Below are 27056 nucleotides of genomic sequence, written 5' to 3' on the forward strand. Positions count from 1 at the left end.
ATGTCAAATGGAACAATGGATGCGATATCAGAGAATAAAATATAACCTTAATTAAAAATATAATAGATATGGTGTTCTGTTTATTTATAGACAAAATCTAGGAATTATTTCCATTCAAAATAACTTCATCAATATAAATTGGTAAGTTTTTCCACTTTATTATATTAGAAAGACATTTTTATAGCAATTATAGTATCTAACCCCAAATTATGATTTTTAGGGTACCAAACAATTTCCATATGTACAAAATTCAACAAGTATGATGTCAAATTTATTCACAACAAAGAAATCTACCATCTATCTATGAAATGGATCTATCAGTAAGTTATTAGTGTTATTATATTTGTGTTAAAGGTATAGAAATCATTATTCAATCTCTTCATGATATTGAAAAATGTCGTTGATATGAAATATGCCTCTTAGTCTGTTCTCTGCATCTATTAACACATAACTATTTAGTCCATTCTGATTTTCAATTGTATATGGACCTTCAAACATTGGTTGTAATTTCTTACAACGGTTTTCTTTAACATTACTTTTTCTAAGTGAACGAATTAACACTAGGTCTCCTTTTTGAAATGTGATTGGTTTTTTTATATTTCGATTTTGTCTTCTGATATATTTTTCAGCTTTCCTCCTAATTCGGTTATTCACTTTCTGCATTACTTGTTCTAACATATCCTGATTATATTCACTAATCCACTTTCTGTTTCCTATATGGCCAAACATTAAATATTCTGGTACTTCCTCTGTATTCAAATTATGTGTATTATTTAAAAAATACTCTACTTGTGGTATATGTTGCTGCCAAGTTTCATGTTGGTTTTGGCACAGTATCCTTAAATATTTTATAACTTCTTTAATATATCTTTCTGCAGGATTTGCCTGAGGATGTCTGATACTTGTAAAATGAATGTTGATTCCCTTTTTCTCACAAAATGTCTGAAATTTTTGGTTGTTAAAATATGTAGCATTATCTATTATGCAATTTCTAAATGGTCCTATTTCTTCGAAAAATTGATTAATATATAATTTTAATGTTTTAACATTTGTTCTAGAGCAGGGATATAGTTTAATAAATTTTGTATATAAATCAACTATCACTAGTATATGCTTTTTTCCTGTTGGACTGAGAACTAAATTTGAAATAAAATCCCTGGAAACTGTATTTAGTTTTTCATATACAACATTAGATTTATATGTGTTCTGGTTTTTGAAATTCTTTTCTTTGTTTAGTTGACATATTGGGCATTGGGTAGTAATTTCTTTTGCTATACTTATGTCATTCTTTGCAAAATAATTGTCCCTAAATAGCATCCATAGCTTTCTTGAACCAATATGCATATAACTGTTATGTAAATTTTTCAATATTTTCTTTGCTAAAGTTCTAGTTATTACATATACTTCTATGCCATTTATTATTTTATAATATACCCCATCTTTCCTAAGGACTTTTTGTTTTTCACTCAAATTGATCTGATCTCTTATAATTTCTTCTTTAGAATATAATCCAGTACTTTCTACTAATTGATTTAATCCAATTTTTATTGTTCGCTGCCCTTTTTGTGGTGTATTTTCTAACCTTGATAAAGCATCTGCCACTATATTGGATTTTCCAGAAATGTATTTGATTTCAAAGCAGTATTCACTAAGTATTAGACTCCACCGATGTATTCTACTGTTTCCATATTTGTTATTTAATATAGATGTTAAAGCTTGGTGATCTGTTTCTATTGTAAATTCATTACCCAACAAATAAAATCTTAATTTTGTGACACAGTGTATTATACTTGCTAGTTCTAATTCTGAAACTGAGTAACCCTTTTCATATGGCTTTGTAATTCTTGAAATGAATTGTATTGGGTATTCGACCCCATCATGTATTTGTAATAATACCCCTGATAATCTCTCTATTGATGCATCTGTTCTTAATATGAATGGCTGTGTGTAGTCAGGATAGTATATTTTCAAATTTGACAGAAAAATGTTTTTAATTTCTTGGAATGCTAGTTCTCTTCTCTGATCCCATCTCCATTTTACACCTTTTCTCAGTAGTTCAAGTAATGGAATTTCTTTTATACTTAGATCTGGTATCATCCTTTTATAATAATTAATTATTCCAATAAATCCTCTTAAAGTTCTTAAATTGTGTGGTGTTTTATATTCCTGAATGACTTGTGTCCGTTCTGGATCCATTTCGATTCCCTTAGTGTTAAGTTTATAACCTAGATATATGACTTCTTTTTGAAAAAATGTACATTTTTCTTGATTTATTTTTAGTCCAACTTTGTCTAATCTATTTATTATAATTTTTAGGTGTTTCTCATGATCTTCAGCCGTTTTAGAAAAAATTAATATATCATCAATGTAGTGAATTACAAAATGTTCATATTGATCCAAAATATCATGAAGACATCTACATAGAGCACTGCAAGATGATTGAAGTCCAAATGGTACTACTTTGAATTGATATACTACTCCATCTATCTGAAATCCTGTATACTGTCTACTTTTTTTTTTAGAGGTATTAACCAAAAACTATGCTGTAAATCGATTTTAGTGAAAAATGACATTCCTGTAATTCTTCCTAATATTCCATCTATACTCATTGGTGCTTCAAATTGCTTTTCAGTAATCTTGTTAATATTCCTTGCATCCAAACATAACCTGATTTCACCTGATCTTTTTCGTACTACTACTATGGGGTTAATAAAACGTGTGTCTGCCTTCTCAATGATCCCATCTTCTAACATATTATTAATTGTTTTGTTTACTTCTTCTCTGTATTTATATGGTATTGGGTATGATTTTGTTTTAAAATCTTTTTCTTCTTTAACTTTTATACTATGGATATAATTTTGTGCAATTCTATTTTCTTTATTGACAAGTCCCTTGTGTTGCTGCAATATGGAAATGACTATTGATTTATATTCTTCAGGGCAATTTAAAACTTTCATCATATCTTCTTCTTTACAAATAACATTATTCTTCATTATGTACTCATTATTCCTTGCTTCCAATTTTACGCACTCCGCCTCGTAGGCATCCATCTGCTTAAAATTTCCATTCCTTAAATATTCACTACAATAATTATTCTTTACATTCTTCTGGGACATTTCCCTATCATCAAAATACATTTCTTCTTCATAAACATCATTATTTTCTTTTAATAATATCCTATCAGCTCTTATTCCTTCTTCTACCTCATCTTTCTGCATAAATTTAATTATTTGCCCTTCCAAAGTTACCATTTTTTCTTCAAAATCTATCTTTACTTTCTTCTTTTCCAATTCATCATTTCCCATTAATATATCAACACATAAATCCTTGACAATAAATCCTTGCATATTAATTTCTTTATTAAGAATATTAATTTTAAAATTGGCTAGTTTATCAATTTCACCCAACTTCTTATTATTTGCACCAATAATTTTAATTTTTGGAATCTTTATTATATCTGATAGTTTTAATGTATTAAAAATAAAATTCTCCGAGACTAAAGTACTTTCTGAACCAGTATCTATCATAATCTTAATCATTTTATTTTTGGCCAAAGCATTTATATAAATTAAATTAATAGATTCAATAATTTTTTCTTCATCTAAAGAAATAAATTCAGAAGGTTTTTCATAATAGCAATGGCCTAACTTGTAATTCAGAAAGTTTACTGCACAAAATTTTGATTATTAGAATTGTCAGATTGTATCTGACCACTTGGATCCGATGTCCTATGTCTTTCCCTACTATGACTTCTACTCACATTTTCCTGACTTGTACTACTTCGTTCCCTGTCTTCGCAGCTTCTATTCCTTTGAACACAATTTACCTGTCTGTTATAGTTGGGTCGCTCTGTATTTCTTCTATTGTTAAAATCTTGTCTATTATTATTAGTACTGTTATTAAAATGTTGTCTATTATAACTAGTATTGTTATTACAATTTTGTCTAATTTGATTACTGTTATTATTATTAAAATTTTGTAAATTATTACCATACCTAGTATTATTGTTATATGATTGTCTATATTGTTGATTATCATTTTTTTTATATTGAAAGTTATTATTGTTTTTTCTGTTGTTAGTATTACTTGTCATATTGCCTCTTTGTATTCTTTGAATAAAATTAATGAAACTATCTATTGTTTGAATATTTTGTACAGTTACGGTTTGCACAACATCAGCATCAAAATGTCTAGATACATTTAAGACTGTTTCATCCTCTCTAAGTGGTGGTTCTAAATATTTTGCAACTGTTATCAATTTCAATGCATAATCTACCATATTTGATTTTAAATTTTGATTATACTTTCCAAAATATAGAATTTCTCTAAACTTGGCTTGCTCTAATTCACCCCAATAATAATTTAAAAATTTATTTTCAAATGTTTGAAAATTATCTAAATCATTCTCAATACTAGCAAACCAAGTTGCTGCATTGTCATTTAATGTCATTCTAATATAATCTTTAATATCATTAATATTATTCACAAATCTTAATTTATGTTTTAAACTATTTATGTATACTCTAGGATGCAAATTTTTTATATTACCAGAGAATTTAATCCCAGTCTCATTTGTTAAATTTAAGTAAGGTCTCTCTATGTCTCTCATTTGTGAAATATCATCTATTCTCTGTTCCACATTTCTTATTTGATTATTATTTATTTGGATATTTTGTTGTATATCGTCTAATTTTTCTTCTGTGTTTCTCCTGTCTTCGTTAATTTTTACTTCTAAGTTATATTTCTGTAACTCTATTTTCTGTTCTATATCTATCTTATTATCTTGAATAATCCTCTTTACTTCTGTCCTCTCATTGTCTATCCTTTTCTTGTAGTCATTCCGTATACTTTTTATTTCATTTGCTACTTTTTTCTCTGCAGCTTCAAGTTTTTTATCCATTTGTTTTACAATTTTATTATTATTATCTTCTATTTTCTTTTCTAATTTTCTATAATTCTCTTCCAATTTCTGTTCCATTTTTTTCATGTCTTCTTTGACTTCTTTTGAATTCTCTTGCAATTTTTTTATGTCTTCTTTGATTTCTTTTGAATTCTCTTCCATTTTTTTCGTATTCTCTTCCATTTTCTGTTCCATTTTTTTCATGTCTTCTTTGATTTCTTTTGAATTCTCTTCCATTGTCTTGTTCATCTGCATCATTAATGACATCAAAGCTGCCATATTGACATTTTCCTCTCTTTCTGGATTCATTTCTGCAGTATCTTGTGGAACTTGAACTAAACTCTCCTCTTGTATAGGTTGTGTTTCTACTTCCACATCTTCTTCATTCTTTTTGCTTCTTGTACCTTTCTTTCCTTGAGACATTTTGAGACTTTACTTGTTCAAATATAATTAAAAATAAATTCTATAATTTTTCCTTTCTACTGATAATTAATTTAATTATATGAGAGCACTTATCTTCCCAAACTAATTCTTTTAAATAGAGAGCCACCGCGTTGGGTGCCAAATTGTTATGATGTGTTTTTTGTTTGAATGATGAGCAATGAGTATTTTTAATAATATAATATATAGGGTTTTTATCGCGGTTCTCAAAGAATTAGCTTGTAAGTACTTTTTTAAATTATCTTTATTATAACTATTATGAAACACACATATATATCTAACCTAGTCAATGTAAATTTAAAATAAACTATCTTTAAACTGATATTCTTATAAAACTAATTAAATTCTATAGACAATCTAAAATTTAACCAAACTATCTTCAAAATTGAAATTGTTATGACACTAACTAAATTATATTAACAAAATTTTGTACCTTTCTTTCACTGAATGCCTAAATGAACTATTTTCCATTAAGTATATAGATTCTAATCACCACTGAATGTCTTCGTACTCCAGTTATCCTTGTTTTTTGTGAAATTACTTTTTTCAATTATCAGCTTCTACCAATTTAAGATATATTTTTCTTCACCAGCATCTATACACCACCAACCAAACCAGCAAACAGCATTTATATTTATTCTTCTTTTCAATATACCAATATCCAATTATTATAAGTTGATTTATACTAATCTCCAACCATAATATAATTTAATTTCTTCCAATATACCTTTTTTTATCTTCAATAATTATTTGTGTATAATTATAAATGTGCATTAAATTATATGCATAATTTTTAATCTTCATTTAACTCACTATATTAAACTATTGGACTATTTGTACTTGATTCACTGACTCTAACTAACTTTCATAATAAACTGCTTGACTTCTGACTAAAAAACTTAAAAACTGCCTAAAAACTCTTCTGACTGCACTATCTAAAACTTTTCTGACTAAAAACTTTCAAAAACTGCCAAAAACTGCCATCTTGAATCTAAATCACGGGTATTTATATGTTTTGGACATTCTAGAACCATCTCGTAAGAGATCATGTTCCAATTTGTTCTATTTCATACTTGTATGAATTTTCTGGAACAAACCATTTCGCAAACATGGCCATCTCCGGAGATCCAGAGAATTCCATTCTTTTCTATTAATAATTTTGTTTACATTTAGGCTTTTCAGATCAGAATATATAATTAAATTAGTAACTTAACATTCTAATTTAATAAAATACACATTTCAAACAATATATTATTATAACCCACTTTATATTCGTAAATATTCTTAAACGTCACTTCAGAGTATAAATATCTGTCAATCTCCGAGAGTATTTTTGGTTGCCTAAGCACATGGCTCACTTATATATATTTACAATATTAAAATACAACTTTTTACAATTTTTATATGCTAATTTATTAAAAATGCCCTCACATAAATATATTTTTATTAAATTCTCTAGTATATAACTTATTTAAAACAACCAAATATCTAATATTATGTAGTATATAACTTATAAATTATTTTCTATAAACCCTAATCGTCACAATATATATATATATATATATATATATATATATATATATATATATATATATATATATATATATATATATTGAAATGATATTGGACGTAGGAGGAGGAAAAATAGTGTTTAAAAAATTAATTTATAAGTTATATACTAGAGAATTTTATAAAAATTATTTATATGAGGGTATTCTTAAGAAATTAGCATATAATAAGTGTAAAAAGTTTTATTTTAATAATTATAATATTGTAAATATATTTAAGTGAGCCATGTGCATAGGTAACCAACTATACATTTAAATGACAGTTACAGAAATTAATAATTACGAATATAAAGTGGGGTTATTGTTAGTTTAAAATGTTTAGTTTACATATAGTTACTGATTTAAGTTTATATTCTGATCTGAAAAGCCTAAATGTCGATAAAATTCTCGATAGAAAAGTAAAGAATTCTCTAGATCACAGAATATGGCCTGTTTGCGAAATGGACTATTCCAGAAGATTCAGATATGTAGGAAATGGAAGAAATCGAATAGGATTTCTTGCCAGATGGTTCTGGAACATTGAAAAGGTATAAATACTTGGTGATTTGGATTCAAAATGGCCAGTCAGTTAGTAAGAAAGTTAGTTACAGTTATGAAGTCAGTATAAAGTCAGTCGGTCCTATTTTCAAGATAGTTCAAGATAGAATACAGTCAATCAGTTGGTGAAATGTTCAATATAGTGAGTTCAATGAAGATTAACAAACAGAATAAAGAAAATATTATTGAAGATTAAAAATTATGTTATGTATAAATGGTGATTGGATAATGGAAGGAAGTATTAATTGAAAATTAAAATTATATAATATATTTGGTGATTGGATATTGGTATATTGAAAAGAAGAATAAATATAAATGCTGTTAAGAAGAAAAATATTTTAAATTGGTGGAAGCTGATAATTGGAAAAAGTAATTTCACAAAAACAAGGATAACCGAGGCTGAGAACGAAGACATTGAGTGGTGATTAAAATCTTTATTTTGGAGAACATTTTCATTTAGGCATTCAGTGAAAGAAAGGTATAAAATTTTGTTAATATAATTTAGTTAGTGTCATAAGAATTTCAATTTTAAAGATAGTTTGTTTAAAATTTACATTATCTATATAATTTAATTAGTTGCATAAGAATTTTAATTTAAAGATAGTTTATTTTAAATTTTACATTGGTTATGTTAGATATATATGTGTGTTTCATAATAGATATAATAAAGATAATTTCAAAAAGTGCTTACAAACTAATTCTTTGAGAACCGCGATAAAAACCCTATATATATTGTTACGTAAAAATATGAGTCATAGTTTTAACCTGTAACATGTTTTTATTCTAATATGTTGTAGAGTTTACGAGAGGCATCTATTTACCTGAACGACCTTTCAGAAAAAGGTCGAACCGATGCGAGGGAAATCCAGTTTGCCTTTACCGTTTCGCCGTCTACTCAAGAATGATTTGGACTTTTCGAGATAACGGCGATTTATGTATAAAAATAAAACATTTTTATATGGAAGGACAGTTAATTCTCAACACCCGCGCTCGCGAATTTGTTACGTACGGATATAATAAATTATTGTCAGATAAGTTAATATAAATAAAGAAATAAATTAAATCCGTAAGTGTTATAAATATTGAACCTTTTAATAAATTCACAACAAATGGTGTCAGAAGTGGGATCGAACATAAATTAGACTTATAATAATAATACAAGTGAATATAAAATAAATTGTGAAAATGGCTACGATTTATGAGCTGACAGTGACTAATTTAAGAAGACATCTCGAAGACAGAGAATTAGCTTCTACCGGAAAAAAGGCTGAGTTAGTCCAACGACTAAAGAACGCTTTGCTAGAAGAAGGACTAGATCCAGAGACTTATATATTTGAAGATGCTGTCCTCTCGTCGATTTCGAAAGTTTCTTCTGATGTAGCCAAAGTTTCTGGTGACATCGCATCATTAGAGAACAAAGTTTCTGACGATATTTCGAAAGTTTCTTCTGATGTAGCCAAGGTTTCTGGTGATGTAGCCAAAGTTTCCGGCGACATCGCTTCGTTGGAAGACAAAGTTTCTAACGAGATTTCTTCGCTGGAAAGCAAAGTCTCTGCTAACATCTCTTCGGAAATCTCTAAAGTCACTTCTGAGATGTCTGCCCTGGACGATAGAATATCTTCATTAAAAAACCAAGTTGCTGCCGATATGTTAGCCTTCGAAGAAAAGATATGGAAAGAGATGGAAAGGAAGATGGAGGAAACAAGGACAGCAGAGAGAGGTAACAATCCGATTACAGTGGAGATAAAAGAAGACGAGACGAAATTTAAGTTGGAGACACGGCCGAAATTTGAAGGAAGTGGATGTTCTATTCATGTTAAAGTCCCAACTTTCGACGGAAAATCATCATGGAACAACTACATGAAACAGTTCGAATCAGCCGCAAGAGCAAATGGATGGTCTGAAAAAGAAAAGGCTGTAAACCTGACTATCGCCCTTCGAGGAGATGCCTTAGATGTGCTTCAGACCATAGCCGTAGAGGAGACCGATGATTTCGAACAACTCAAGAAGAGGCTAAATATGCGATATGGCCACGAACATTTGGAGCATGTATATCAGTCACAGCTTAAAAATCGTAGACAGAAGAAAGAGGAGGCTCTTCAAGAATATGAGGTAGATATTGCCAGATTAGTACGATATGCTTATCCAACAGCTCCCGAAGACATGATGGAAAAATTGGCCGTTCAAACGTTTATTGATGGTCTTCGTGATCATGAAATGCAGAGAACACTGCGATTAGCTCGTCACAAGACGCTGGTTGATGTCCTATCCGCCGCCCTCGAATACGAGTCAGCTACGCAGGCCTCTGGCGGGTACAGTAAAGTTAGGACTGTAAAAGAGGAAGGAGATGAAGATAAACTTGACCAGCTCGTTAATATGATGAAAAGTATTACATGCAAGAAAACGAAGACCATAAAATCAAGAAACTCAACATCAGGAAAACCAGAACGAGTCGGCTTTAGGGGAGCAGCTTCGACCCGGAACTTTTCCAAAGATCCTCTTATACTAATAGCTTCTTTGAAATGTCGTGAGGATAGTGTATATGTAGATGGAGACATAAATGGTAAAAAGCATACGTTGTTGGTGGATACCGGAGCGACCAGAACCATTATACGCCCGACAGTTATAAACAGCCGAAAGAAACTGTTACCAACGAGGTTGCGACTTCGGACCGCTATAGGTGAAAATGCTAACATTCATGGAGAAATCCAGGTACAATTGGGAATTGGAGCAGAAAAGTTGGTCCATACTGTTATAGTTGCTGACATCGAAGAGGATGTTATATTAGGAATGGACGTAATGAATATGCATGGATTCCAATTGGATTTTAAGAATAAGGTAATCAAAGTTGGCAACGAGGAGGTATTTCTCCATCCACATAATGACAACACTGTGCAAGCAGCCATTACAGAAGATACAGTCGTGCCTGCGAGAAGCGAAACGATCATAGTAGCGCGACTACAGGGAATTGTAGACGAAGGGACACCTGTTATGATGGAGCCTTGGAACCACGACGATGAGGTTGGCCGTGGAATCATAATTGGAAAGGAATTGGTGACTTCGGCTAAAGAAATTCCTGTGAGACTTATCAATGTCAACGACTACCCAGTGACCATCAAGAAAGAGACAAAGGTAGGAACTTGTGTACCTGTGACATCCATAATCCGTCAGGCGACAACATCTGATAATTCCAACGACAAATTCGACCAAATGGTTGCAGTTGCAGGACAGTCTCTAAATCAGATGGAGAAAAGGAAATTAAGGGAATTTCTTCGGCAGTATCGTGATATTTTCGTACCGAAAGGAGGAAAGACGGGAAGAACTACCGTTGTCAAGCATAAAATTGATACTGGTAATGCTAAGCCAATTCGTCAAACAGCTCGACGATTACCACAGGCGAAAAGAGAGGAAGCTGAAACGATTGTTCAGGAAATGAAGAAAGACGGGGTGATAGAACCTTCTACGAGCCCATGGGTCTCTCCGGTGGTCCTGGTTAAGAAGAAAGACGGAACGACAAGGTTCTGTGTGGATTACCGTTTGCTGAACAACGTTACCAAGAAAGATAGTTATCCTCTGCCTCGGATCGATGACACATTGGACACATTGGCTGGAAGTAAATTGTTTTCTACTTTGGATTTGAAGTCTGGATACTGGCAGGTAGAAATGGACCCAGTCGATAAAGAAAAGACAGCCTTCACCACAGGATCTGGATTGTGGCAATTCAACGTTATGCCATTTGGACTTTGTAATGCTCCTGCGACATTTGAGAGGCTTATGGAAAATGTGTTGAGAGGGTTATCTTGGAAAACATGCCTGGTTTATTTAGATGACATAATCGTCTTGGGGAAGACATTCGAAGATCATTTGAGGAATTTAGAAAACGTTTTTAATCGACTTAAAGCTGCCCGATTGATGCTAAACCCCAAGAAGTGCCAGCTATTTCAAGGTAAAGTCAATTATCTGGGTCATATAGTCAGTAAAGAAGGAGTGGCCGTGGATAAGGGAAAAATCGATTCCATTAAGGAATGGCCAAAACCAACTGACAAACATCAAGTGAGAAGTTTTCTTGGACTATGTACTTACTTCCGGAGGTTTATTAAGAAGTTTGCAGATATCGCTAAGCCATTAACGCGACTTACAGAGGAAGCAAGAGAATACCGCTGGGATATAGACTGCCAAAATGCCTTTGAAACGTTGAAAAAGCATTTAATAACAGCACCAATTTTGGGGTATCCACTGCCAGAAGGAGAGTTCATCTTAGATACGGATGCAAGTAACGTGGGAATTGGAGGAGTGCTGTCTCAGATTCAAGGAGGACAGGAACGAGTCCTCGGATATTTTAGTAAAGTCCTTTCAAAACCTGAGCGGAATTATTGCGTCACGAGAAGAGAACTTCTAGCAGTAGTTAAATCAGTAGAGCACTTCTATCAATACCTCTATGGCAGAAAGTTTCTAATCCGAACCGACCATGCCGCCCTTAAGTGGTTGATGCAGTTTAAGAATCCAGAGGGTCAGATAGCCAGGTGGATCGAACGACTCCAAGAATACGATTTTAAGATTGAGCACCGGGCCGGAGTTAGCCACAGAAACGCTGATTCTCTTTCCAGAAGGCCATGCCCAGCAGAGTGTTCCCACTGCAACAAAACGGAATCCAAGGAAGCAGCAGTGCTAAGAACGACGATTGTCAACGACGACTGGACGCCTACTAAGATAAGGGAAGAACAAGAGAGAGATCCAGTTATACAGAAAATCCGAAAATGGAAAGAGGAAAACCGTCGACCACCTTGGCAGGAAATATCAAACCTATGCTCAGTAGTTAAGACGTATTGGGCCCAGTGGGACTCATTTATCATCGAAGATGGCTTGCTCAAACGAGTCCTGGAAAATGATGACGGTTCAGAGAAGAGAAGACAGTTGGTGATCCCAAAGAGCAGAATAGCCGAAGTACTTCGTCAGTTACACGACAGTCCATCGGGAGGGCATTTTGGTGTAAGGAAAACCCTTCAGCGAATTCGGGAACGGTTTTATTGGATGAACAGTTCCGACGACGTAAAAGACTGGTGTAAGAAATGTACTATTTGTGCTACGAGTAACGGGCCTCACCGGAAAAGGAGAGCTCCTATGAGACAATATAATGTTGGAAGCCCGTTTGAAAGAATAGCTTTGGACATTGCAGGGCCATTTCCAGAAAGTGAAAATGGGGGCAAGTACATGTTGGTAGTAATGGATTACTTCACTAAGTGGGTCGAGATTTACGCACTTCCAGACCAGAAGGCCGCCACCGTTGCAGATAAGTTGATCCAAGAATATATCAGCCGATTTGGAGTGCCTTTGGAGATCCATAGTGACCAAGGCAGGAACTTCGAAAGTGATCTATTCCAAGGAATATGTGATAGACTAGGCATGAAGAAAACAAGAACTACCGCGTATCATCCGCAATCGGATGGTATGGTAGAACGAATGAATAGGACAGTTGGCAAGTATTTGACAAAGATGGTGTCCGATCATCAGCGAGACTGGGACCAATACCTTCCGTTCTTCACAATGGCCTACAGATCTGCTGTTAACGAATCAACGGGCCAGACACCAGCCAGAGTCCTATTCGGACGCGAAATGCGACTACCTTGTGATCTCGAGTTTGGATGTAAACCTGGAGAAGATGTAGCAGGTGAAGATTATGTGATCGAATTACGAAGAAGAATGGACGATGTACATGAGTTGGTCCGTTCCCACCTTCAGATCGCTAGCGACAGAATGAAGAAACGGTACGATACACAAGCCGAAAAGGGTTGCTTTAAGAAGAACGACAAAGTATGGCTGTATAATCCCAAGAAGCGAAAAGGTTGTTCTCCCAAATTGCAGCAGTTTTGGGAAGGTCCATACCTCATTATGGAGAAGATCAACGATGTCATCTACCGAATAAGCAAGATTCCGAGGGGAAAGCCGATGATAGTACACCATAACCGGTTGGCGTCTTTCGAAGGTGACCACAACGTAGATGAAGAAGTGGAAGTAAACCAAATCCACGATGTGTCTGACCTCACGTTTGAGGAATTCATGGGTGCCTATGGAGGTACCGGTAAAGCGAGACATGGTGTTACCACTGAAGAAAAGCAAGATCTACTCGCGCTCCCCGATGACTACTCGCTGGCCCTTACCATCCCGGCCAGTATCAAAGACGCACCAGGGTTGGCATCCGTCTTTCGAAGGAAGTTTGGTCGAGTTGCAGAACTTCAATGCCAAGTGCCAGCTCCCGGTAAAACCTTGAAACTCCAAGATGCATCACGTTACCTTTTCTACCTGGTAACAAAAGACACTGCCCGTGACCAACCTACCTACCGAGATGTATGGGAAGCCTTACTTCAATTGAGAGAGCACGTACTAGAGTCCGACGTGCAAAAGTTAGCCATGTCAAAGTTGGAGTGCCGCCAATTAGATTGGAGGGTTATCCGAAATATGGTGGAGGAGATCTTTAAAGACACCGAAGTCCAGGTGTTAGTCTGTTGCAATCCGCATAGTTACTGGTGCGGAGAGAAAACCGTCCCTTGTCATTTTTATACAACTGGAAGTTGTAAAAGAGGGTCCAGTTGCCGATACCAGCATACCGTTCCAGTTCTAGCCCCGACAAGGTTCCAGGAGGAACCATCTTTTGAGAGGGGGGCAATGTTACGTAAAAATATGAGTCATAGTTTTAACCTGTAACATGTTTTTATTCTAATATGTTGTAGAGTTTACGAGAGGCATCTATTTACCTGAACGACCTTTCAGAAAAAGGTCGAACCGATGCGAGGGAAATCCAGTTTGCCTTTACCGTTTCGCCGTCTACTCAAGAATGATTTGGACTTTTCGAGATAACGGCGATTTATGTATAAAAATAAAACATTTTTATATGGAAGGACAGTTAATTCTCAACACCCGCGCTCGCGAATTTGTTACGTACGGATATAATAAATTATTGTCAGATAAGTTAATATAAATAAAGAAATAAATTAAATCCGTAAGTGTTATAAATATTGAACCTTTTAATAAATTCACAACAATATATTATTAAAAAACACTCATTGCTCATCATTCACAAATAATACATCATAACTATATATATATATATATATATATATATATATATATATATATATATATATATATATATATATATATATATATATATATATATATATATATATATATATATATATATATATATATATATATATATATATATATATAGTGCGCCAAGAAATTAATTAGCTAATTAATAAAACTTATTTAAATGATGCAATTATGATTCTATCACACTATTTAATTTTCTTATCTCAGGGTTATATACGTGCTTCAAAATCTATGCTTTACATATGATAGGTAAGGTCCAAAGAATACCGGAATAATAAAAAAATATATGATACAACATTATATATTGAAATAAAATTCACACTCAAATATCTTCAATAAAAAATATCTCATATAATGATTATCAAAATTTTGTTCTATTACGCGAACCTTCAAAAATTAATGGTATATACAATATAAATTAAAATTTCAAATCAAAATTGTTGTTCTAAATCTCGTGATCAAAATATTCCTATCTTTTCTAAAGCAATTGTTAAAAAAAGGTGTTGTTAATAAAGAAAAACTGACGAATGGTAAAACTATCTCTCTGATGATGAGTTGTCCAAATCCTTGTTCCTTGTAGCCTACACTATCTATTCTTAGCAGTCCCCTAGGTAATCAGCAGTCTTACAACAAATTATTGCGAGCCTATCGTCTTTAATGATCTCCTTCAAATGCACGTATCGTTCAAATGATGCTAGCCTCTTCTCCTCTCGATAAACTGAATCTCTCGTTCCGCCCTGAACAGTGACTCTTGGAATATAAGTAGAAAAATATAACTTACAATATTTTACTGGATCAGCTTCCGTCAGATACACTTACTCCAATAAAACTCACAAACATTCACTTCTACTGCTTACTACCTCTGGAGAACCACCAGAGAACAACGACTGTTCGCCTTGAACCCTTGGAAAAACAACTGATTATCTTGTTTCCCTCAAAAATCTAGCTAAACTCTCATTCCTACATACCTATCCCACTTTTTTCAATCTCCTCCAATCAGAGTTCGTCACACTTATCCCCATCTACCATTTAGATAACAAACAACAGTTTTACCTACAATTATAAATTTCCTAAAAACTATTAACATGCTAATCGGTTTCTATAAATTCTTAAGAACTAACGGAGAATTATATTTTCTAAATATTTCTATTCTATTGTCTTATTCACTGTATATCGACGTACAAGTCTATTTGGAAAACCCGCTCGCATTGTTCACGATTTCACTAAGCTCACTCACGTCACTCAAATATATTTTACAAAGAAAATAATTTATGCATATCTTTAAATTTTGTTTACTACAGGTAATCCAGGATAATGGACTTTCATTTCTTCGAAATATCTTTTATTTTGTACTTTGAAATACATATATTAAAAGCAAACCAATATTATTTTCCATTTTACATAGCATAACAATATAATATATATATATATATATATATATATATATATATATATATATATATATATATATATATATATATGGTGATGCAAGAGTAAGTCAAAAAATATCTGATGTAGTTCTCAATGCTGAGTCAGAAATTGTGAAAAATAATGTTCAAAACAAAAAACAAACCAAAATTGATGATTTTTTTAAAAAGTAATACCTACCTTTTTTATATTACTATTTTATTTGGGTATATGCTTATGCAAATATGTACGAAAATGTATAATTAAAGATCTAAGCAAATCGAAACCCCTTTTTTTATTTCAATTGATTAAGCCATAACTCTACACAACGGACAATTACTTCCCCAGTTAGTGACCGTTATGGAGAAGTTTCACTGTATAAGTAGTTTTTATGTAATATTTACATTTTTAAAATTTAGTTATTATTTTGTTACTAATAATTTGTTTACAAATCTATAATTTTTGTTACAGAATATGGAACTTACCAAACAGCCAGTTCTTTGTGCAGATTGTGTTGATATGCTTCGAAAGTATTTTAATTTTATAACCAGATGTCTTGATAATGTAGACCATAAAAAGGATTTATTGAAAATTGATAAAATAGAAGCTAGTGACGATCTGACTAAAATAATGAAATATGAATTAAATATAGCAGATGATATAAAAGTTGAAAATGAAAAAGACTTACCAAATGAGGAATATAGACTTCATAGTAGTATCTGTATTAAAGATGACATACAAGAGTTGTGTTTATCTGATATTAATAATGATAGTCAAGTTCCTGAAAATACTAATGAAATAGTTGTAATATCAAATGACATTTCGAATATTAATATTTCGCAATCTAATGAATTAGAGCAAAATGCTGGTAAAGTAATTAGTGAAGATGCCATTACTATTTCAGATTCTGATGAGGACACTGTTGAATATAATTTAAAAGAAATATCTGGGGATCATTCATATAATTCTAAAAAATTATTTGAACTTCGGAATAAACAAACTGATAATAATGGAGCGATTTTACAACGTAATCATTCTACTACAGTTAACACTCAAACCGAATATACTGTTAAATTTAATTTCCAAGACAAAGGCTGGAACAGTGATTCTAAAGAATTATGTGAAGCTGAGAATGCTCATACTGATGACAATCAACCTATTTTAGAATGTACAGCTGTAGAGATTAGTGATGAAGACACTGTTGAATACAACTTACAAGAAACAAAAGAGGACAGTGTTATCAGAGAATTGTCTAAACCTGAAAATATATGTACTAATGATGACAAACATACTTTAGAATGTAGAAGTTCAACTATAATAGACAAAAGTACACTTAAAGATAATGAAACAACAATGGATTCAGTGAAAGATAAAAAGACTGATGATGAGAGTACAAAATTAGTTTCCAAATTTAATCAAATTTTCAATAACAGTGTTCAAATTAATAGTCAGAATACTGGTCAAGAAGTTACAAAAAATGATTCAGATACTGGTGGACGTGATGATGTTGAAACAGATTTAGAATGTGTAATAAATGTTAGTACAGTTACATCGCAGCAAGCAGAGACTAATTTGAACCAAAGTAGTTTATCCAAAAATAATAACTTAAAACATGCTAAGAGCCCGTCACAAAATGTTGATGCTCGATATAAAACTGATAATGGTGATAAAATTCTGGAAATAGAATTTAGTTCAGATGAAGACATCAGTCGTTATGCTAATGACATAGAGGAAATTATAGAAGATTTATCGCTGGATGAAGATAGTAACATTGATAATGCATTAACTAAAAGTAATACGTCGAATAAAGAAAAATTCATAGAAATATCAAATACTTGTGATTCAGATATTCAGTGTGATATTGAAGCGGTACATACAAATTCTTCTGAAATAGTTCACAGTAAATCTGACAGTGATATAGAAATTATCGGACCTACTGAAACTCAAAAAGAATCGCATAGTCAGAATAAAAATTCTGACAGTCAATATAATGCAGGTAATAGACGAAGTAATAGAAAAAGTAAAACTAAAAAACGGAAACTCACTGACTTGTCACTTGAAAGTTCAAATGATAATGATTCTGATTTTGAAGTTAATAGCGATATCGCATCATCAGATTCAGAGGAATATTCAGAAATTACTAAAAAGTAAGTTGTTTAGATTCAATATATATATATATATATATAATATATATATATATACATATATATATATATATATATATATATATATATATATATATATATATATTTATGTAGGTCTAATTAAGTTCTTTTATTATTTAAAGAGGTTAACGTTATAGTAAAAGTCCGCGATCTATGCGAGAAGTCTTTATTACATAAAATACACTGTAATGATGTTATTTACATGTACACAAAAATACGGATAATTGTCTGCGACCTGCGAATTAAAATATCGAACACCCCCGTCGTTAATTGGTTTCGTCTTTCGTCTTTTTCGGCGTGCACGATAATTTTAAGTCTATTCAGTTCGGGCGACAAAAATCGAATCCCTTTTAGCTCAGGAGGAATGTGTGTTCTCGTCTCCATATCTCCTGTCCCCTTCGCCCCTGAATCGCGTCTCCCCTATAGCGACTTAAGCATATTGTTTAAGTGGTTTCTTGGAGTGGCGTAACTAATGAATAAAAGTATGCTAAATACTTATACTAAGAAATATTCCTACATTCGGCCATCCTGCTAGGAATCCGACTCGGATTCTGACTGGTTCTCTACCCATGCCTTCATATATTCAGCGCACGTTGATGTGCTCAGGGGGCCTTCATGATATCCTGACTTTTTCACATCATATCTATCATTGGGCTTAACATCTACTACCACATATGGTCCAAGATATTTCTTCCTCAGTTTGAGTCTACCACCAAACTGCGTTCTCTTAATTGCCACTAGGTCCTCTTTTCTATACATTCTCGGCTTTTTCCTTCGTAAGTCATACCTGCGCTTATTGTCCTCCTGGACTTTGATTAACTGACGTCTACTCTCGTTTCTTAACATGTCTCTACCTTCATCATATTGTTTGATCATTTCCTGCTCTATTACTTCTTTCATCCTTAGATCCTCTTTATTCTTCATCTTTGTCCCAAAAAGTACTTCGAATGGCGTAGCATCAATGCTTCTTTGATAAATGGAATTAAAAAACTGTTGCAACTTATAAATATGCTTACACCACTTCGTCGGTTCCTCTATACTCAATTTGGTTAATACTGCGATTAACGTTCTATTGCCCATTGCCTCTTGGTACACCTGTCGTAATCTTAATGTGCTTAATTTCTTCACTTTGGCAATACTCTTCGAACTCGTTCGCTGTAAATGCGGTACCTCTATCGGATATTATTCGGAGGGGATTTCCGAAATCCTGTTGCCTCTTCATACATTCTATGACTTCTTTTGCCGTCGTTGATTTTGTAGGATAAAACCATGCGAATTTAGAAAAATCGTCGATGATCACCAAAATGTGATTATAGTTCTTGTTGGTTGTAGCTAACGGTCCTAAATGATCAACATGAAATGTTTGTAAAGGTCCATCGATTTTTAGTATCGGATGTAACCAACCCTCTTTTTTGCCTTCTTTTCTACTTCCAAGTATACACTTAATACAATTTCTTACACAATGCTCGACTTTTTTCTTGAGGTTAGGAATATAACATTCTCTTTGAATTAACTCCTGTGTTTTTGTCACAGCAAAATGTCCTACGTCGTGTAACAGTTTAATTACTTCTGTTTGCATTCGTTTCGGAATGACTAACAATTCCTTACCTTCGTCATATTTAAATAGAATATTGTTTCTAATCAGAAAGTCCTCGTAAGCTTCCGTAGCAAGTATTTTCTTTATTGCTTGAATGTGGTTAATAAATCTTTGAAACACTGTAGGACTATTATACAATCCGAACGGACACCTTAAAAATTCGTATTGTCCGTCTGGGGTGACGAATCCCGTGTATTTAATGCTATTTTCCTCTATTGGTACATGGAAGAATCCATTCTTGAGGTCTATTGTGCTAAAATATTCTGCACCTTGTAACCGATCCAATACATCTTCTATTAAAGGTAATGGAAACCTATCTTTTATTATATTTCGATTAAGTTTTCGGTAATCACCGCAAACTCTGATCTGTCCGTCTTTCTTTTTGACGAGTACAATTGGACTTGCAAAATCGGATGTACTAGGTCGAATTATTTTTTTCTCTATCCATTCCTCAATTTGCTTACCTACTTCTTGCTTTTCTGGTATTGATAGCCTTCTTGGGTTTTGGTGTATCGGTTCTTCGCTACTTAGAATTATTTTCATTTTTATATCAGTAGTCTTGGTCTGTCGCGGTTCATAATTTTCCACTAATTCTTTTATCTCCATCTTAATATTTGGGTCTTTTATATGTTCCAGTTGTAGATTATCATCGTGTGTTGCCTCGTCAACTGCAATCCTCATTATCATATTATCTACTTCTTTTTTGCATACAATAATTCCATCTTCGGTTATGGTAACCTCTGCTTGTTTTAGTATATTGTTTCCAAGAATAACTTCGACGTCTAATGCTCCTTTTGGGATTACATAAAATAAAATATGGAAATCTTCGCCTTGAATTTTCACTATTATGTTAAAAGAACCTAAAGTTTTAACCTTAATACCTCCTAATCCATTTAATTCTACTATATTCTTCTTAAAAATGACGTCATCAAAGTGCTTTTCAAAAATATCTTGTCTCATTGCACTTATGTCACTTCCTGTATCAAACAATGCACGTAACGATATTTTTTCAAATTTTAAGGTCACTGAGTTTTTGTATACCACGTCAATGACATTTACCTGACCAGAAGTCGAAGGTCTATCTTCTTTAGCATTGCATCGAGAAGAAACGTGTCCAAATTGGTTGCATTTGAAGCATTTCGTTCCCTTGGCTTTATCAGGACAATCTCTCGATCTGTGCCCTCGATTTCCACAATTATAACATTGTTCTTCTTTCTTAATTCTGTTTTCCGACATTCTTCTGTCATCTCCTCTAGCTTCGTTGTTTCTATAATCTCGTCGTATTTCATTGTTACTGCCATCTCGTCGTACTTAATTGTTTGTCCACCTTTCTATGCGTTTCAGTTGTAGAGGATTTGTGTGCCGTCTGTTTTTTAATGAGTTCATACAATTTAATTTTTTCCTTGAAGTCTCTGAAGTTGTTTGCGCCATAAAGTACAACTTTGTTAACAGGGTCGTCTTGAATGCCTTCTATTGTATATTGTATTATGACCTCGTCTTCTATGTTACCTCTGCTACCAATTTCCCTCATCGTCAGTACATACTCCTGTACACTTTCATCATGTTTCTTTTTTCTACGCATCAGCATTTTATGTATTTCAGCACTACTTATTTTATTTTCGAATTCCGAAATAAGTCTTTTCTTCAATAGTTTTCAGCTATTAGTCCTTTTTCTGACTGAGTATACAGTTTTGCAATTCCTTTTAGGGATCGTTTGGCAAAAATTAGCATTTGCAAATCATTCCATCCCATTAATGCAGAAATTTCTTCGAAGTCAGTAATCCATTTTCTCACCGGATAATCGTCTTTTCCGTCGAAGGGTCTTATGCTGTCTTCTACGTCTTTAAAAGTCAAAGCAAAAGAATCATTTACTTTACCGGCCGTCATTTTACCTGATTTTGTTTTTTTCTTCGTCTTTAAAGCCATCGTTTGCCTACTTTCAGTTTCGTCCTCGTATTCATTATCGTCTTCATCGTCGAAACCGTCTTTATCGTCATAAACGTCTTTATCTTCGTCATAAGCTTCTTTATCGTCGTCCGCGTCGTTGTCGTCATCGTCATGTTCGACATTCTCGTCATCTACATTTAATTCATTCAAAAACGAACAAATACGTTCAATTACGTCGTCATTTGCACCCGAATAATCCAGATCCAATACGTTACAGACTGCAACTAAGTCTGGCATATCTAATTTCTGTTTTATGTCGTTTATCTTATCAGCATATTCGCTGGCATTTTTATCCCACGCAAATCCTGAAAAATTTCGCAAGTTCCTTCTTGTTTGTCGCGGCACCCCTTCATCACCATATGCTATAGTATGCAACGCCTTAACAGCTTTATATGCCGAATTTTTTATATTATGACTAATTTTTTGAAAATCGGTAAGAGTCGTTTGTTTAGACTGCATTTTAAAAATTGATATCAAAGTTATTAAAAAATAATAAAAAATTTAAAAATTTATAAAAAAAATTAAAAATTTAAAAACTTATAGATTATTTTTCTGAGTGTAGTCTAAATTAGTATTACTGTGAACGAGGTTGTGGTCGCTTTTAATTCGCAAATCTTATCTCTTTATATTCTAAATATATAATAAGTACAATAATATCTCAGAATAAAGCAAAATATCCTACTAAAAGATTTTGATTTTAACATTCAATTTAAAATATTATTATAATCAAGTATCAGCTATCATTATCAAAATATAAGTCCTCACATCAACAGAGTAAAGTTAAATCAACAAATAATTACAAATACTTTTGTTTGTTTAAAAGTTCTTTCCTAATGTTCACAGTTCATGATAAAAAAATAATCTTCACACGATCTATTAAAGGAACAAAGTCACCTGATCATTTGTCATCATCCAGTGGGTCCAAACATCCATAAACCATAAATTAATCTTATCGTCGTCTGCAAACAGCCACTTGTCGTCTCCTTCGTCGTCAATAGTCTCGTCACTTCAGCCTCTTATTTACACTTGGCATATTATGTTACAACAGTCACTTCGTCGTTGATTCGATTTTCACAAACTGCTTCTTTTATAATCTTGCTTCCATAATTAGCGGCACAAATAAACGTTACTGTCTCTTTCGAAATAATCTCGGTTGAGCCCTCAAAAAGTAGGTCTAATTAAGTTCTTTTATTATTTAAAGAGGTTAACGTTATAGTAAAAGTCCGCGATCTATGCGAGAAGTCTTTATTACATAAAATACACTGTAATGATGTTATTTACATGTACACAAAAATACGGATAATTGTCTGCGACCTGCGAATTAAAATATCGAACACCCCCGTCGTTAATTGGTTTCGTCTTTCGTCTTTTTCGGCGTGCACGATAATTTTAAGTCTATTCAGTTCGGGCGACAAAAATCGAATCTCTTTTAGCTCAGGAGGAATGTGTGTTCTCGTCTCCATATCTCCTGTCCCCTTCGCCCCTGAATCGCGTCTCCCCTATAGCGACTTAAGCATATTGTTTAAGTGGTTTCTTGCAGTGGCGTAACTAATGAATAAAACCATGCTAAATACTTATACTAAGAAATATTCCTACATATATATCACAAGAAACTATACTTTACTTAGAAGAAAAACAAACATAACTGACACTCAAGGTCAAGGTAAATTTAAATGAAAGCCCTCAACTAGTTTATTAATTTAAGCCTATCCTTTAATTTTGCTAGTAAGCGGTTCCCGCTATTTCAGTTTAACACATTGCCAGCCACACGCCTTTCTCAAAAAGTTTCATGGGGTGCCACATCAAAAAAGTTGTTCAATTCTTGGAGGCCATGTCAAACAGATATGACTGACGGAAATTTTTACGGTGAGACCATGTCAGTCATATATGACTGACACCATAGCTTTTAAATACCCTTCTATCACTCAAAATTACGTTAGGGTATATGGATTTTTATATGCAATTTTGTTGTTGTGGCGTTCAGTGATACTTCATTAAAACATTGGTGGCGCTCCAAGAAAAAATAATGAAAAATAAAAAAAAAAAAAATTTTGCCATACAAAAGTGAAACAAAAACAGGAAAATATAAATTTATTACGTATGAATATTTTTAAAGTAGTCCATACACATATATAAGGTTGATCAGGACAACCACAGCAATAAGTCATTTATTTTTTCACTTTCTTTCTGGCTTCCGATCTTTATAAAGAACTAATCAAATGTCTGTAACAAATAAATACGACAAATTTTTTTGTCTTTGATCAATGCATGTCCTGTTTTTTTATAGGTTCTTCTGTTGGTTCTATGTCTAACATTTGCTGAACCAGCTGTTCTCTGATCCTTCGTATTTGCATCTTCTTTTTTTTCTTTAAAACCATTTTCATTATCAGGTAAGCATTGACAACACTAATGCCGAGGAGATATTCCATGGCCAGCTTCCTGAACCACTTTAACCCTTTTCTTAAAGTTGTCGCCTAAGAAGACATTTGGTCAGATATGTCTATGCCAGATTTTCCTCGATTGTAAGCTTCTACCATACAGATTGACGTTTCTTCAGCTTTTTCATCATAACTTCTTTTGGAAAATCTTTTCTTGAGGTCCTAACAGTACCGATTAAATGCGTATTTTGATTTAAGAGCGATAAAGCCAAGGGGTAACTATTGTAGAAGTTATCAACAAACAACGTATGACGTTGATTTAGAAGGCCCTGCGACAATTTTAGACACACATGATGACCCAAACCTAAATTTGTGTCAAATGTTTCTGTTTTGCCTTCATAAATGCTCGTAGTCCAGGTATATCTATTTGTTGCACATAGTTTGAATACTTTTATCCCATATCGGTGGGCTTTATTGGGAATACGTTGACGAAAAATTAATCTACATCTCCATGGTACCAAAATTTCATCAATAACAAAGTTCTCACCCGGGGTGTACACATTTTGATATTTTATATTCAATGCTTCAACCAAAGATTTGATTATATCAATACGACTATATTTTAGGTGTCTCTGGATCTGTAAAATGTATAAACTTCAGCAACAATTCATATCTGTTTCGAGACATTATTTTATCGTGAAAGGGGAATATTATAAATACTCTTGGTACACCAGTAAGCTTAAATATTTCCTCTCTTTACCAGACCCATCCATAAAGTGGGGCCCAGAATTTTTTTTATTTCAGTACTATTCGTAGGAATCCATTTTGTTAATCTACACCTATGTTGTATTCTAGTGTTCTCGATTACCCTTGCTGCATATTTATTTGTAAATTCCACAATATTATTTATAATCTCATCATTTACAAACAAGCAGTATGCCTCATGATCTGTTATATCTTCAGGGATGTCAATTTTTAATCCAGAAGGCCCTAAAAAATTATAATTTAATTATTCATTCAGAAAATTATTTATATTCATATTATCTTGAAAAGAAAAAGTTTTATGACATCCTGTATATTCTGACCACTGGGGATTATAACTGTGAGGATCGTTTTTATTTTCTGGTTCTAGAACATTTGTTTCTAAAGCCTCTTTATCTTCATTTTCTGCCTCTTCTCTTTCTTCCTCCTCTTGCATATAATGTAGTAATGCCTCTATAGTATCATTGCCGAGTTTTTCTTCAGAGGGAAGCCAATCTTCGTCTGAATCATCTAACCTAAAATTATCATTGTCGCTACCCGTATCGCTTTCACTGTATTGTAATAATTGATCATCTTCATCATTTTCTAATAAAGCAGCTTTCAAATGTTGCTCTGTCAAATACATTTGATACTTTCGCTTGGACATTGTATTTTTTCAACAAAGCGAACACGTACACGTACCCAAATTGTAAATTAAGATACAAATACCTATTATTTTCACAACAATTAAACTTTAAATCATCCCGTGAATGCTAATGACATGGCCTCTACCAAAATAAGTTTTCGGGCAGGCCACGTCAGTCACAATTGGGTGACGATTTTAAATAAACAAATTTAAGGTTTTTTTATCATGCAATAATTTTTTGCTGAAAACATGATAATCTAGACATAAAAACCTATCTCTATATCTTCTCTTTTTACTGTGGCCTCCCACGAACTTTATTAGAAAATGCCTGTGGCCCCCAGTGAAACAACGTTGTCACTCAATATGACCGACATGGCCTACAGCAAAAAATTTCTGTCAGTTAATTTTGGGTGACGTGACAGGCAATGTGTTAATTAAATCTTACCTATTAAAAGCAAAGTGATTATTTCTAACACTGCTCATAACTAGACTTTGGATTTTATGGTAAAAAGCATTTTATTATTCAAAAAAGCATATTTTTTTTCGGAAGATAAGCTTAAGACATATATAATTTCTAAACTTAGCTTAAGAACTAGTAGTACCTATTATAAAGTTTAAAATAAAATAGAATAAACAAAAAAATCGGTTGCCTGTAAAGTCGGTTTTACGGGCGAAGATTTTACGTGACAACGTCTTTTTCTCGGTAGAATATTTATTGATATGAATATTATTAAATTGCACAATAGGAACAAGGAATTGAATGAAAATAAGAATTGCATTACCGATTTATTAGGTATTTTATATATTATTTATATTTTATATATTATATTTTTATATATTATTTTATATATTATTTATTTTATATTATATTATTGATCTTATTATTTTCTACAAAATTTATTTGAAAATTTTTTCGATATATCAATTAGTTGCGGAGATATCGATCATTGAAGTTATTATTTGCTACCAGTATTTTATATATTTATTTTTTTCAGTTATAAAAAATTACTATTTCCAATTGTGTCTACCAAGTATGGTCACATGTATTTGCCTACATATTAAATAATAATAAGTACAGATAATGTTATGTGACGTTCACTTCTGATTATATATATTTTAATATTTTTAATTTTAAAGAATCAATTTGAAAATCAAAACACTTATTCAGATCGAAGGTTCAAATTTTTGCTAAATAAATTTAAAATTAATTAAAATTTGTAAATGTAAATGGTAAAGTTGAAAATTAAAACATTTACTAAAATTGGAATTTGAAATTCTTGCTAAACACAGTTAAATTTTAACTCCGCGCGTGGTGATTGGTCGGTTTAGTTCGTTTGTTTGGTCGCCCTGTTTTGACAGGTTAGAAGTTATAATTTGTTATTTTAAATGTTTGACTAGCAATACGCGCTGTTTCTTCTCAATCGACTGAATTACGATTGATTGCAGAGTGATTTAAACTAATAATTTACTTTACACTATCAACATTTGTCAATAGTATGACATAACCTATAAACTCAGTTTCTCAACTTTTGTGTCAATCTAACAATTAATCAATCAATTATAGTTTACGATAATGAAATATTAGTGTACAATTATTTACCTTTATTGTTGTAGTTGTT

The 27056-nt window shown here is 32.6% G+C and overlaps 1 protein-coding gene across 2 annotated transcripts in view; it reads left to right on the forward strand.

Annotated features, from left to right (window-relative positions):
• LOC140439796 (uncharacterized) overlaps positions 1-27056 on the forward strand; it is a 77566-nt gene that overhangs the window by 31693 nt on the left and 18817 nt on the right. For both annotated transcript variants that reach the window (XM_072529936.1, XM_072529937.1), the window contains exon 3: positions 16435-18110. In XM_072529936.1, the coding sequence (XP_072386037.1) occupies positions 16435-18110 (1676 nt within the window). The remainder of the gene's footprint in view (positions 1-16434; positions 18111-27056) is intronic.

Source organism: Diabrotica undecimpunctata, chromosome 4, assembly GCF_040954645.1.
Source record: "Diabrotica undecimpunctata isolate CICGRU chromosome 4, icDiaUnde3, whole genome shotgun sequence".
NCBI lineage: Eukaryota > Metazoa > Arthropoda > Insecta > Coleoptera > Chrysomelidae > Diabrotica > Diabrotica undecimpunctata.